The 15,918-nt window shown below is 42.6% G+C and overlaps 1 protein-coding gene across 12 annotated transcripts in view; it reads left to right on the top strand.

Moving 5' to 3' along the window:
• LOC139381237 (neurexin-1a-like) overlaps positions 1-15,918 on the top strand; it is a 749,117-nt gene that overhangs the window by 52,909 nt on the left and 680,290 nt on the right. For 6 of the 12 annotated variants that reach the window (XM_071124704.1, XM_071124710.1, XM_071124708.1 and 3 more), the window contains exons 2-3: positions 40-57; positions 2,598-2,627. The exons of 2 other annotated variants lie outside the window; for them this stretch is intronic. In XM_071124704.1, coding sequence (XP_070980805.1) covers positions 40-57; positions 2,598-2,627 — 48 coding nt within the window. Of the gene's footprint in view, positions 1-39; positions 58-2,597; positions 2,639-4,205; positions 4,211-4,250; positions 4,302-15,918 lie in introns of all 12 variants that reach the window. 4 more of the 12 variants (XM_071124703.1, XM_071124702.1, XM_071124701.1 and 1 more) reach the window with 3 other exon arrangements.

The following is a 15,918-nucleotide window of genomic DNA, read 5'->3' as shown; positions in this document are numbered from 1 at the left end:
CCTCTTTCTCCTTCCGCCCATTCGTCCGTCTGCTTGCAGAAGACAACCGTGTTGAAGGTGGGTATTCAATTTTCTCTTTTCTTTGTCATGGTTTTTATCATCTTTCCTCTGTGATTTATTCACTGAAACCATGCTGTGGTTCTCATGGCTTAAATCACTCCTAACATACTGTATGTCATGGGGAAATGGTTTTAAAATGTGCTACTGAAATGGTAAGTCGGCTCCATATGTTTTTCTCATTTGCGCTTCTGGGTAGATGTTGTTGCAAAATGTGCTCGGTCATTGGTTCAGGAGAAACGCGTGGTTTGGGATAATGAAATGATGCTTCGGGAAAGTTAGCTGTTCTTAACTACACTCTTTATCATGATCCCGATGACAAAATTTGGAACATTCACTTATGTTGATGTAGTTGTTACTATTCTTGAAATCTCCCATAGATGTTAATGTTAATGAATATCAGTGATATATCAAGTTTTGGCAAAAGTTGAGCTAAGTACAGTGCCTTTCGGAAGGTATTCAGACACCTTGACTTTTTCCCAATAATTTTACGTTACAGACTTATTCTAAAATGGATTAAATAAAAACGAATCCTTAGCAATCTACACACAATACCCCATAACGACAAAGTGAAAACAGGTTTTTAGAAATTTTACCAAATATATAAAAAATAGAAAACAGAAATAACTTATTTAAATAAGTAGTCATACCTGTTGATATGAGATTCTAAATTGAGCTCAGGTTCATCCTGTTTCCATTGATCATCCTAGAGATTATTCTACAACTTGATTGGAGTCCACCTGTGGTAAATCCAATTGATTGGACAAAATTTGGAAAGGCACACACTTGTCTATATAAGGTCCCACAGTTGACAGTGCATGTCACAGCAAAAAACCAAGCCATGAGGTTGAAGGAATTGTCCGTAGAGCTCCGAGACAGGATTGTGTCGAGGAACAGATATCGGGAAAAGTACCAAATTAATTCTGCAGCATTGAAGGTCTCCAAGAACACTGTGCATCATTCTTAAATGGAAGAAGTTGGGAATCTCTATGACTCTTCCGAGAGCTGGCCGCCCGGCCAAACTGAACAATTGGGAGAGAAGAGCCTTGGTCAGGGAGGTGACCAAGAACCCGATGGTCACTCTGACAGAGCTCTAGAGTTATGGTAGAGGGATGTGGGGATGTTTTTCAGCGGCAGGGACTGGGAGGCAAAGATGAACAGAGCAAAGTACAGAGTGATCCTTAATAAAAACCCAGAACTTGAACCCGATTTAACATCTCTGGAGAGACCTAAAAATAGCTGTGCAGCGATGCTCCCCATCCAACCTAACAGAGCTTGAGAGGATCTGCAGAGAAGAATGGAAGAAACTCCCCAAATACAAGTGTGCCAAGCTTGTAGCTTCATACCCAGGAAGACTTGAGGCTGTAATCGCTGCCAAAGGTGCTTCAACAAAGTACTTAGTAAAGGATCTAAAGACTTATGTAAATGAATACATGTGTCAATTTCAGTTTTTTTAAATGATAAATTAGCGATGTGTGTAGATTGATGAGGGGGAAAAAACAATTTAATCAATTTTAGAATTAGGTTGTATTGTAACAAAATGTGGGAAAAAGTCCAGGGGTCTGAACACTTTCTGAAGGCAATGTATGTTAAGATGTGGATAAGTATTTAGGCTACTTCTACACTGTTAAACTATGCCTTGGATCTCTCACTGGTTTGAAATACATTTTCTGAAGGTTATTGTTGATACATTACATAAGTTAATGGTTTGGAAGGGATAGGACAAACATTTTATGGTTTCTGCAAGCTGCGGGAAGTAGACAATAGTCTGTTCCCATTTACAAGGAGATAGTAGTGTCATAGTGAACAACTGAATACAACTTTAAAGAACAAACTCTGAACTGAACACTAAATAATGTCTTTACTTACAATAGTGTCTTTCATCTTTGCATTAAGGAGGGGAAAATGACCAGACTCTGCTCAAATTGCTTTATATAACTGATAATATTATTATGCAAATACCCTGTTTGGATCTTTGAAAGTTAATGTAGAAAAATGTGGATCCATTGTAAGAGATTCACATCGTAAAACCTTGTTCAAGTCAAGCCATTGCTTTAGGGGTAGGTAGGTACAGCAGGTGGAACTGGTTGAGCATTCTGAGAGGAGGCTCATCTTGGACAAATGGAACCTCAACTAACCTACAATTATTACAGTTAATTTAACTAAAGCAAGTCTGACTGATTATGCATTGCAACCTCTCTCTTGGTTGGAAATATGCTCAACACCCTAACCCAACCTTGTCTGACTGTACCCCATCCTCACTCTCCGTCCCCCTTCACCCCTACCCTGACTCCCCAACACCTCCCAAAATACCACAGGCATCTACCAGACACAGATGCCTGTCTGTCAGTTTGACCTACAGTAGGATATGTCCCAAATGAAAACCCTATTCCCTATATAGTGCACTACTTTGGCAAGGGCTCATAGGACTCTGGTCATCCAGTAGTGTATAAAGAGAATATGGTGCTATTTGGGAGGCAGCCCTAGCCTTTCCGTGATCCCCTGTTTCTCTGCTGACTTTGCTCTTGTTTTCCTTTAAGGTCTGGCACACTTGATGATGGGCGACCAAGGTATGGGCTCTGTTTCTTTGGTCCCTCCCCCCATGTGCTCCATACAAAGACTTATTTTGCTGCTTCTCTTGCTGCTGGCTGGGGTACTCTGGGCTTTTAAATCTGCTTTTCAGATCTGCTTTGAAACAGTGAATGACTTGGTTTATCTTGATCCCCCCCCCCCCCCCTCTCTCGAATCATCGCCTCAAATCAGCACATACTTTTCTTGCCAGTATGTTTCAAACTCTTCTTCATTCTCATTTGGCCGGCTGTTTCATCATGCCATCATGCTGTGATTCATTTCAAGGTGATGATAAAAACCAGAACAAAACATGCTGAAGGTAATGCATGATTGTGATGTAGCTACTATAGGACATCAGACCCCCTCTATATTACCCTTGCTGCTGGAATGCTTTAGCAGTCAGACAGTGAGCCACAGTGAGTTAGATGATTGAAAACCTCTCTCCATTTCCAAGGCAGTCTTTCTCTGCATCCCAAATGGCACCCTATTCCCTGTGTAGTGCACTACTGTTAACTAAGGCCCAGGGTGCCATTTAGGAAACATCCTCTGACTCATATTCTCCACAGCAGTCTGGTTGATGCTCGTCTCCCAGCATGCAGTACTCAGTCTGAGCCGGAAATGAAATATTGCTCACTTGAACCCCCCCCCCCCCCCCCCCCCACACACACACACACACACACACACACACACACATACTGACACTCACACCAGCATTCCATCATGCCATCCTTTCTTCAATCTCTTACCTCATCTTGGATATGATATTCATCCCATTGTGCCTCTCTGTGTGTCCCCAATGGCACCTTATTCCCTATATAGTGCACTTATTTTGAACAGAACCCTATATAGGGAAAAGGGTTCAATTTGGGATGCACGCACTCAGTGTTCTTTGGTCCTTCTTCCCTGTCTGTCAGTATGACCATGACACTTATCGCTGTCTTTCCTTCCTCTCTTCCTCCTCTTGTCTGGAAACTGCGTTCTACCATGGAACATTCCATCAACTATCCTAGGTAGTAAAGGTACTCTCCACACTTTACTTCCTCAAACTCCATGTGGTCACGACTGTCTCAAATCCGCTGTCTGTGGCCTTATATGGTAGTCACATGACAGTCTAAAGTTCACTGTCTGGCGTTATATGCTGATTTCATTAAGCATGTAAAGTCATGAGCATAATTGCATTGCTTTATGTTGCTACTATTTAAAATGGCTGTGTGTCACGGTACCCAAGGTAGGTCGCTGCTTAATACTTTGCGGTCAGCTCACACTTTTCGATCAGGAGTGGATTGTTTAATTTCTGCTTGATGCATTAAGACCATAAAGACATTCACAAAGGGGGGATATGTGATGTCCACTCCACTCTGCTTGTACCTGATGCCAGTGCAGCCCTGACCACCGGTAATGCTTCATCTTTTTCAACGTATTGATGGGTAATGGGGTGTGATGAGTTAAAGGCTATATCTGGCCCCAGTGTCTGACCAACCTGAGTGTTGTGGACAGCCGGCACGGGGCTGGGCACCCCATGGGCTGGGAAGCACCTTATCCTGGCTGGCTGTGCTGCTGTGCCGCTCTCCACAGAGGGTAAGTGGACCTCTGATCTCTGCCCGTTTGCCTCTCCTACCCAGGGCTCAGGGAAGGAGAAGGTTGGCTTCGAAGGTCCCTACTGAGCATTACAGGTAAACAGCTTTGCTTTGTTCATTTGATTCCTTAACAGTTGAATCATTGGATCATTCAAGACTAGCAGGTCTAAAGAGAAAGTCACCGTTTGGTTTGTTTGTTTCATCCATAGGAGTTATGTTATGTGACATGTCCTGCCGCGTGAGCTGGATTGACAGTCTTCAATGAAAGACAATGTTCATATCTCAGCAGCTTGTAGATTGTGTGGGTGAAAATGTATGTGGGTGAAAATATGAATGATAATTCAGCAAGTTATGAGTATCTATAGGGATGTGTGTATTTTAGGCATAAATGAGTTTGAAGGCATGACCTTTGACATTATAGGAATCGTGGGACTGTAAAATTCCATTCCAGTGTTCCATTTCCATTCTAAATAAACTATTTTCATGTTATCACCTGTAATCACCTGTAATATTGTCAACAAGCTCTCAGTCTCACGGCAAAATTAGCCATTCATCCATGTTTATCAAATGTTTATTAAATCAAGTGTTTAAGGTAACATTTAGACATTATCTCCACATTTTTAAGGTTATGGTTAAGTTCAGGCATTAACCTTGGGATAGGCTTAAAACATAAATATAAAAAACGACTTTCTATTGCTGTATTTGAGCATGCAACCTTTCGCACTAGAGGCAGATGCTTACAAAACCTACTTGAAGGTAAAAGAGCTCACTGTTGCCCCTAGTGGCCGGTTTACACGTCATCTCCCAACGTCCTCAGACATGGATGGATGTCAAATACTGACTTGTATCACAGGTGACCTGGCTGAACACTGTAGCATTACTGTCGAAGTAAGCCAGGTAAGAGGTGTGTTTATGAAAATAAATGAGCATGGTACAATGAAAATTGAAAGTCAAATCAAATTCGTTTGTACAGGTAAGTAGACACCATATCCATAAATGAATCAAATGTACAGTGCCTTGCGAAAGTATTCGGCCCCCTTGAACTTTGCGACCTTTTGCCACATTTCAGGCTTCAAACATAAAGATATAAAACTGTATTTTTTTGTGAAGACTCAACAACAAGTGGGACACAATCATGAAGTGGAACGACATTTATTGGATATTTCAAACTTTTTTAACAAATCAAAAACTGAAATATTGGGCGTGCAAAATTATTCAGCCCCTTTACTTTCAGTGCAGCAAACTCTCTCCAGAAGTTCAGTGAGGATCTCTGAATGATCCAATGTTGACCTAAATGACTAATGATGATAAATACAATCCACCTGTCTGTAATCAAGTCTCCGTATAAATGCACCTGCACTGTGATAGTCTCAGAGGTCCGTTAAAAGCGCAGAGAGCATCATGAAGAACAAGGAACACACCAGGCAGGTCCGAGATACTGTTGTGAAGAAGTTTAAAGCCGGATTTGGATACAAAAAGATTTCCCAAGCTTTAAACATCCCAAGGAGCACTGTGCAAGCGATAATATTGAAATGGAAGGAGTATCAGACCACTGCAAATCTACCAAGACCTGGACGTCCCTCTAAACTTTCAGCTCATACAAGGAGAAGACTGATCAGAGATGCAGCCAAGAGGCCCATGATCACTCTGGATGAACTGCAGAGATCTACAGCTGAGGTGGGAGACTCTGTCCATAGGACAACAATCAGTGGTATATTGCACAAATCTGCCCTTTATGGAAGAGTGGCAAGAAGAAAGACATTTCTTAAAGATATCCATAAAAAGTGTCGTTTAAAGTTTGCCACAAGCCACCTGGGAGACACACCAAACATGTGGAAGAAGGTGCTCTGGTCAGATGAAACCAAAATTGAACTTTTTGGCAACAATGCAAAACGTTATGTTTGGCGTAAAAGCAACACAGCTGAACACACCATCCCCACTGTCAAACATGGTGGTGGCAGCATCATGGTTTGGGCCTGCTTTTCTTCAGCAGGGACAGGGAAGATGGTTAAAATTGATGGGAAGATGGATGGAGCCAAATACAGGACCATTCTGGAAGAAAACCTGATGGAGTCTGCAAAAGACCTGAGACTGGGACCGAGATTTGTCTTCCAACAAGACAATGATCCAAAACATAAAGCAAAATCTACAATGGAATGGTTAAAAAATAAACATATCCAGGTGTTAGAATGGCCAAGTCAAAGTCCAGACCTGAATCCAATTGAGAATCTGTGGAAAGAACTGAAAACTGCTGTTCACAAATGCTCTCCATCCAACCTCACTGAGCTCGAGCTGTTTTGCAAGGAGGAATGGGAAAAAATGTCAGTCTCTCGATGTGCAAAACTGATAGAGACATACCCCAAGCGACTTACAGCTGTAATCGCAGCAAAAGGTGGCGCTACAAAGTATTAACTTAAGGGGGCTGAATAATTTTGCACGCCCAATTTTTCAGTTTTTGATTTGTTAAAAAAGTTTGAAATATCCAATAAATGTCGTTCCACTTCATGATTGTGTCCCACTTGTTGTTGATTCTTCACAAAAACAGTTTTATATCTTTATGTTTGAAGCCTGAAATGTGGCAAAAGGTCGCAAAGTTCAAGGGGGCCGAATACTTTCGCAAGGCACTGTATGCGGAACCATTTCAGATATCTGTGATTTGGAGCTATCTTTCCATTGCCTGCAGTACATCAATATTTTTCACTGTGATTTTATATCTAGGTACATTACACACACTTGGACATGATTGGGATATAAAACACACACAGAGTAGACATTTTGGACTTTCCTTTAATCACTCAGGGCAACAGTGCAAAGATCAACTACCCTTCACGAAGGTAAGTGCTATTTATTTGGTAATGGCGGTTCAGGTTGTGTGGCCGTTCATAGAGATTGGATGATTACATTTTTTAGCGCCAATCTTGTTTTGATCTTTTCTCTGAATATTGAACAGGTCAAATTAGCTTTTTCTGACATTGCTTATACACATCATTTTCAACATTCTATTTGGTCTGCAAGTGTAACAGAGTTAAGAACGAACATTATGATCGCTCCACAGCTATCTTGAAATGTCACGGATGGAGCTATCCAATTGGTAACTTTTGGGTGGCTCAAGTCGTTGGAATGTTATCAAGGAGGGCGGTCATGTGTGTTGCGAAGCAGAGGATCACTGGTTTGAGCCCAGTATGGGGCAGTCGGACAGTGGAGGAAGCTAAGCTGTTAGCAGGCAATCCCTCATGCCTGTAAAACTGAATGACAGATTGCTTTCAGACTCCGATCTGCCCTAGGAATGGGATGTTGCCTCTAAAACTGAATGAAATGATGCTTAGAGAGTCTGAGTATCTGCACTAGGAATGGGATGAGATTTCCAATGCTCAAGTCTGGTTGTAATAGCGCAACGCTGCTTACATGAACCAAGCTATTATAAAAAATAAATACAAATATTCATCTAGGCAAGTCAGTTAAGAACAGATTCTTATTTCCAATGATGGCCTACACTGGCCAAACACGGATGATGCAAGGCTAATTGTGCGCCACCCTATGGGACCCCCAATCACAGCCGGGTTGTGATACAGCCTGGATTCAAACCAGGGTGTCTGTAGTGACACCTCTAGCACTGTGATGCAGTGCCTTAGACCGCTGTGCCACTCGGATGAAGGTTCTTTTGTTGGGTTTTTGTGATAATGGTACACCTACCATGACATGTTTGTAACACCGACACCTTGGCATCTTGCCACATTTTACGCAGAAAAATAACATTTTAAGGATATGTCAAGTCTAAACCAACGAGTCATGAGGTGTACTGTAGGTCTACGGCTTCAGAACTGTAGGATGTGCTAGCTCATCAGGATGTGACGTATTGTAGACTATACGTATGGCTAGCTCATCAGGATGTGACGTACTGTAGACTATACGTATGGGTAGCTCATCAGAATGTGACGTACTGTAGACTATACGTGTGGGTAGCTCATCAGGATGTGACGTACTGTAGACTACGCATGGCTAGGTCATCAGGATGTGATGTGCTAGGTCATCAGAATGTGACAAACTGTAGACTATACACATGGCTAGGTCATCAGGATGTGACGTACTGTAGACTATACGCACGGCTAGGTCATCAGAATGTGACAAACTGTAGACTACACATGGCTAGCTCATCAGGATGTGACGTACTGTAGACTATAGGTATGGCTAGCTCATCAGGATGTGACGTACTGTAGACTACACGCACGGCTAGGTCATCAGAATGTGACAAACTAGACTATACGCACGGCTAGCTCATCAGGATGTGACGTACTGTAGACTACACGCACGGCTAGGTCATCAGGATGTGACGTACTGTAGACTATACACACGGCTAGCTCATCAGGATGTGACGTACTGTAGACTATACGTATGGGTAGCTCATCAGGATGTGACGTACTGTAGACTATACGTATGGCTAGCTCATCAGGATGTGACGTATTGTAGACTATACGTATGGGTAGCTCATCAGGATGTGACGTACTGTAGACTATACGTATGGCTAGCTCATCAGGATGTGACGTATTGTAGACTATACGTATGGCTAGCTCATCAGGATGTGACGTACTGTAGACTATACGTATGGGTAGCTCATCAGAATGTGACGTACTGTAGACTATACGTATGGCTAGCTCATCAGGATGTGACGTACTGTAGACTATACGTATGGGTAGCTCATCAGAATGTGACGTACTGTAGACTATACGTATGGGTAGCTCATCAGGATGTGACGTACTGTAGACTATACACACGGCTAGCTCATCAGGATGTGACGTACTGTAGACTATACGTGTGGGTAGCTCATCAGGATGTGACGTACTGTAGACTATACGTATGGCTAGCTCATCAGGATGTGACGTACTGTAGCTATACACACGGCTAGCTCGTCAGGATGTGACGTACTGTAGACTATACACACGGCTAGCTCGTCAGGATGTGACGTACTGTAGACTATACACACGGCTAGCTCATCAGGATGTGACGTACTGTAGACTATACGTATGGCTAGCTCATCAGGATGTGACGTACTGTAGCTATACACACGGCTAGCTCATCAGGATGTGACGTACTGTAGACTATACACACGGCTAGCTCGTCAGGATGTGACGTACTGTAGACTATACACACGGCTAGCTCATCAGGATGTGACGTACTGTAGACTATACACACGGCTAGCTCATCAGGATGTGACGTACTGTAGACTATACACACGGCTAGCTCATCAGGATGTGACGTACTGTAGACTATACACACGGCTAGCTCATCAGGATGTGACGTACTGTAGACTATACACACGGCTAGCTCATCAGGATGTGACGTACTGTAGACTATACACACGGCTAGCTCATCAGGATGTGACGTACTGTAGACTATACACACGGCTAGCTGGACACTATCTGTGCCTTGTGTCATCACTGAAATATACTGTATACGCTCTTTGGACACTGTCCTTAAGCAGCATATTGTGTGCCAACTGCAGATGTCATCTTAAATACCACCCTACTCCCTAAATAGTGCACTACTTTTGACCAGGGCTCTGGTCAAAAGTAGTGCACTATAAAGGGAATAGGATGCCACCTGGAACGCAGACAGTACTAGCCTGGAGGTGGCAGAAGGCGAGCCATGGGGAGAGATGGAGAGAAGTGTTGACATAGCAGAAAACTGACACAACACACTGAGTCTAATTTTGGGCTTTCACCATGGAGTGTGTCCTCTGTCTCATACAGGGTGTGCGAACAGGTGTAGGATCGCATCTACAGTACAGGGTTGTGAGGCTGTGAAGATCCAGCCCTTTCATCTGGTTTTATCTAATCTGATAACAGTAGTACAACATGTTTGCACAGCCTTTAGCTAGGCCCCTACATTATCCATTCAGATACTAGCAGTTATTTGGTCATTGTAATAATGTAGTTACAACTTCTGAGAATGTCCTATTACTCCAACTCCTTTACGCCCTGGTAGTGCGGTTTAACTTCACAGTTTGTTGAGATGTGGAGGTCCTTTGTGAGGTAAACATTTACATATATTCAGATTCCGATGTTGGTGAAGCTGCCCTTAGAGTCTCAGAATCTAATTTCCATTGATTGCATCCCAAATAACAGCCTGGTCAAAAGTATTACAATATAGGGAATAGGTTACCATTTGGAATACAGCCTAGGGAAGTGGATACGTCATAATACCACACCAATAGCCTGCCAGCAACAGTGCATTTAATTGCTGTCACCACAACCAAGAGCCATGTGAGGCTTAAAAGGCTTTTCAGGCAGGAGGGCCAGACCAGGCTAGCATACAGAACATGCCAGGCAGGCCAGGTTAGCACACAGAACAGGCAGGCCAGGTTAGCACACAGAACAGGCAGGCCAGGTTAGCACTCAGAACAGGCAGGCCAGGTTAGCACACAAAACAGGCAGGCAGGCCAGGCTAGCACACAGACCAGACCAGGCAGGCCAGGCTAGCACACAGACCAGACCAGGCAGGCCAGGCTAGCACATAGACCAGACCAGGCAGGCCAGGCTAGCACACAGACCAGACCAGGCAGGCCAGGCTAGCACACAGACCAGACCAGGCAGGCCAGGCTAGCACACAAACCAGACCAGGCAGGCCAGGCTAGCACACAGACCAGGCCAGGCAGGCCAGGCTACCACACAAAACAGGCCAGGCAGGCCAGGCTAGCACACACAGGAAGGCCAGGTTAACAGGCCCCATAGGCAGGAGGGCTATGCCTGGCTAGCACACAGAATATGCCCTACAAGCAGGAGGGCCAGGCTAGCACACATAATATGCCCTATAAGCAGGAGGGCCAGGCTAGCACACAGAATATGCCCTACAAGCAGTTGGGCCAGGCTAGCACACAGAATATGCCCTACAAGCAGTAGGGCCAGGCTAGCACACAGCATATGCCCTACAAGCAGTAGGGCCAGGCTAGCACACATAATATGACCTACAAGCAGGAGGGCTATGCCAGGCTAGCACACAGAATATGCCCTACAAGCAGTAGGGCCAGGCTAGCACACAGAATATGCCCTACAAGCAGTAGGGCCAGGCTAGCACACATAATATGCCCTACAAGCAGGAGGGCTATGCCAGGCTAGCACACAGAATATGCCCTACAAGCAGTAGGGCCAGGCTAGCACACAGAATATGCCCTACAAGCAGTAGGGCCAGGCTAGCACACATAATATGCCCTACAAGCAGGAGGGCTATGCCAGGCTAGCACACAGAATATGCCCTACAAGCAGTAGGGCCAGGCTAGCACACAGAATATGCCCTACAAGCAGTAGGGCCAGGCTAGCACACATAATATGCCCTACAAGCAGGAGGGCTATGCCAGGCTAGCACACAGAATATGCCCTACAAGCAGTAGGGCCAGGCTAGCACACATAATATGCTAGAGGAACTACTTGGCCTTTTGCTAATAAACGAAGTTTCAAAAAATTCTCTCATTTGCTTTTGATGGTTATGATCTTTTTTTAAAGTTTTTTTAAAAGTTTTTTCTAGTCACTAGCTAGGTTTCCATCCAATTGGCAACAGATTTCATGCGAACATAAAACAATCGTCATGAAAAAATATGCACATTTTCCCACAAGAGATGTATTTCCAACCAATTGACTTGTTGCAGATAAAAAGCTGTGTGTGATGATTTAGTGCACATAGAAATAACTTTTGTTAAATTCCCATGTACTGATTGAGACATTTTAGTTAAATGGATTTCCATCCCATTTTCAACTCTACGGATGGTTTTGTTCCAGAAAATGTTGCTTGACCTATTTTGTTTTATCTGAAATTGCTTTTTTATATATTTAAGTTTCTTATTTTCCCGCTCTTAGATCAATCTAAAGACTCACGACTTGTTTTGAAAAGAAAGCCTTGACTGTTGTGAGAGAGGAGATTGAGTGTATGCTTATGGTGGAATGTTGAGAACTACAACATCAATATGATATATGTGGCTATGGAGAAAAATGCAATGCTGGTATGTAGTGTCTGTAGCTCTGGTGTGGATGTTGCTGTAGTAGACTGATGGATGAATCATGACATTCTAAATCTCCAATATGTCACACTTCTCAGCATAAACCTAACTGTAAACTTAAACCTAACTGGAGGAACTAGGAACTGAACCAGCTTCTCAACATTAACCTAACTTTAGGAACTTAACCCGGCTTCTCAACATAAACCCGACTGGAGGAACTAAGATCTGAACCGGCTTCTCACCTAATTGGAGGACCTAGGAAATGTGTACTTTGCCAATCTCTATATATGGTGTCTTCTGAGACTGAGCTCTTATATTCGATGCAGTTCATGAGCACATAAAAAATAATAAAGAAATGAAGAAACTGTAACTGACTATATATTTCAAAATATTCAGGACCTCATTGTCATAGTAAAGGCTATTAGCGATTATGACCTTTCAGTCGGCCTGTCCATTTGAGTCCAAACCCGTCGGAATGATTAAACTAGAACCCTCTCAACGTTTTACTGGCTTTCGTCCCAAATGACACCCTATTCCCTATATAGTGCACTACTATTGACCAGAGCCCTATGGGAAATGGTCAAAAGTAATGTAGCACTGAATAGGAAATAGTTTCATTTTGGACGCAGACACTGTTAAATTTATTTTGAAAGCTTTGCATCAATGATATCGTTCTGCATAGTGGCTTGTTGATGGGGATTACAGTTGTCATCTCGGACTATGGCTTGATTTTGCTTAAGTACCGTATGCACTCAAATCCCCCTATTCTTCCTAAAGGTCCTTGTTGCAGTAGCGGTATGGTCTCAGAAGAATCCTTAAACCTCACTTCATATTTTAATTGGCTGGTATTTTCTTTGTAAGGCTGAAGAGAACACAGTGTGCGTAACAGGGAGCCTGGAGAGTTTCCCTCTGAAGTGGGAGTTAGTCTTTAGTGCTCTGGCTGAAAACAGCAGTGGTCTTCATGATGTTACTCTAATACAGAATAGTTGGGTGGTTTAATATGGAACTTTTTCCTACCACTGTCAGTGTGGTATGTGTGATGCCTTCAGTGCTTCTGAACCCCATGGGTCCCATGTTGATTACATCGTCAACCTCCAATTCAGAGATAATGAAAGAAAAGGAAGGTCTGAGCAATTTGATGCTTGCACTGTTTTACCATTCCTACCTTCCTGTACCTGCTCCTACTCTATAACCAGAGCAGTGTTTCGCTCTATCTAGCAAGGCACATTGATTTGATAGATTCAGAGGTGGTGTTAAACAAACACTGAAGCTGAGAAAGAGAGGGAAATGGAGAGGGAGGAGATACTGACTCCTGGAGGAGATACTGACTCCTTGAGTGGTGCTGAGAGGGAGAGGGAGGAGATACTGGGATACTCGATATCTCATTCAGCCACACACACACACATGCACACATGCACACATCCTTGTGAAGCTAAAGACTGCTACATTAGCTCCATTCTAACTCCAGGCCGACACAATTTACTTCACATAATTTCAATGATTGTTTTTGAATGGCCCCCTCTTAACCCTCCTATTATGTTACGTGTCCTTTCCACTTTTGAGTTGTCTAAAATACTAGTTAATCTCTCTTTCTCCATGAAATTAAATTACTTTTCCCCATTTAGGGTCATGAACCTAACTTCAAAATGTGGACACTGATGTGTTGTGGAATATCTGTGTAGATTGTGAATACAAGCATGATATTGTTGGTCATTTTGACCCGGAGGTTTTCATGTGTATAGATATTTACACTGGTCCAAAATAAAAACGTGTCTTTGAAGTATTTTGATTTGACTGGTTCTGGTTGCACTTTAATTATGTTTGGGTGAAAAGGAGCTTTATTCATTATGTTTGGGTGAAAAGGAGCTTTATTCATTATGTTTGGGTGAAAAGGAGCTTTATTCATTATGTTTGGGTGAAAAGGAGCTTTCCCAAGCTTCTCCTTCGTACTGAGCAGCAGATCTCTGACACAGACACTCCAAAATGAGCTCCAAACAGAAAATGATTGTGAGAAATATGGAAATATGTTTTAACAAAAAATCAGAGTTTTTTTTAATCAAATGTTTTTGTTATTTCTTTCTGAAAGGTCTGACAAGACAAAATAAAGTTTTGGCTGTTTTTACTTGATTCTTTGTCTGTCTTGAGTGTGTAACTGTGCGGGTCAATCTGACCCATACCACAATGTACTTATTTTTTACTCAGCAAAGCACAAGGGTTAAAATATATGTAGTGTATATTGATGACAATAATATAAATTCCTCTCCTCCTAACCCTAAAGGAGAGGAAACAGGAGAGAGAGTGAGAATAGAAGAGTTGTAGCACAAAGTAAATATAATGTTGGATTGTTATGAGAGCAGCTCGGATGCCTCTTCCTAGCTCGGATGGGTTCCTAGCTCGGACTGGTGTGGATCAATACTCCTGGTCGATGCCTGTTTTCGCACCCCAAATGAAACCCTATCCACTATACTGTATATTGCAATACTTTTGATGAGAGACCTATATGAATAGGGTGCCATTTGGGACTCACATTGTGACACTGCCCTGAAAATAAAGGAAGAATCTGAACAAAAATTGAAAAAAAATGGAGCCTCCACTTACTGTATATCTGGATAGGAATCTATCCTCCACTTACTGTATATCTGGATAGAATCTATCCTCCACTTACTGTATATCTGGATAGGAATCTATCCTCCACTTACTGTAAGGGTTTTCCTGTGGTGAAGTAGAGGCGGACCAAAACGCAGCGTGGTTATATTGATTCATGTTTAATAAAAAACGATAAACACGAACACTACAAAACAATAACCGTGGAAAACCAAAAACAGCCATATCTGGTGCAAAACACAGAGACAGGAACAATCACCCACAAACACACAGTGAAACTCAGGCTACCTAAGTATGATTCTCAATCAGAGACAACTAATGACACCTGCCTCTGATTGAGAACCATACTAGGCCGAAACATAGAAATACCCAAAACCTAGAAAAACAAACATAGACTGCCCACCCAACTCACGCCCTGACCATACTAAATAAATACAAAACAAAGGAAATAAAGGTCAGAACGTGACACTTACTGCATATCTGGATATAATCTATCCTCCACTTACTGTATATCTGGATAGGAGTCTATCCTCCAGTTACTGTATATCTGGATAGAAATCTACCCTCCACTTAGTGTATATCTGGATAGGAATCTATCCTCCACTTACTGTATACCTTGTTAGGAATCTATCCTCCACTTACTGTATATCTGGATAGGAATCTATCCTCCACTTACTGTATATCTGGATAGAATCTATCCTCCCCTTACTGTATATCTGGATAGGAATCTATCCTCCCCTTACTGTGTATCTGGATATGAATCTATCCTCCCCTTACTGTATATCTGGATAGGAATCTATCATCCCCTTACTGTATATCTGGATAGGAATCTATCATCCCCTTACTGTATATCTGGATAGGAATCTATCATCCACTTACTGTATACCTGGACAGGAATCTATCCTCCACTTACTGTATATCTGGATAGGAATCTAACCTCCACTTACTGTCTATCTGGATAGGTATCTATCCTCCACTTACTGTATATCTAGATAGGAATCTAGCCTCCACTTACTGTATACCTGGACAGGAATCTATCCTCCACTTACTGTATATCTGGATAGGAATCTATCCTCCACTTACTATATTTCTAGATGGGAATCTATCCTCCACTTACTGTAT

Source organism: Oncorhynchus clarkii, chromosome 23 (genome assembly GCF_045791955.1).
Source record: "Oncorhynchus clarkii lewisi isolate Uvic-CL-2024 chromosome 23, UVic_Ocla_1.0, whole genome shotgun sequence".
Classification (NCBI taxonomy): domain Eukaryota; kingdom Metazoa; phylum Chordata; class Actinopteri; order Salmoniformes; family Salmonidae; genus Oncorhynchus; species Oncorhynchus clarkii.
The sequence above is the reverse complement of the archived record's forward strand: the minus strand, read 5'-3'. Positions and strand labels throughout refer to the sequence as shown.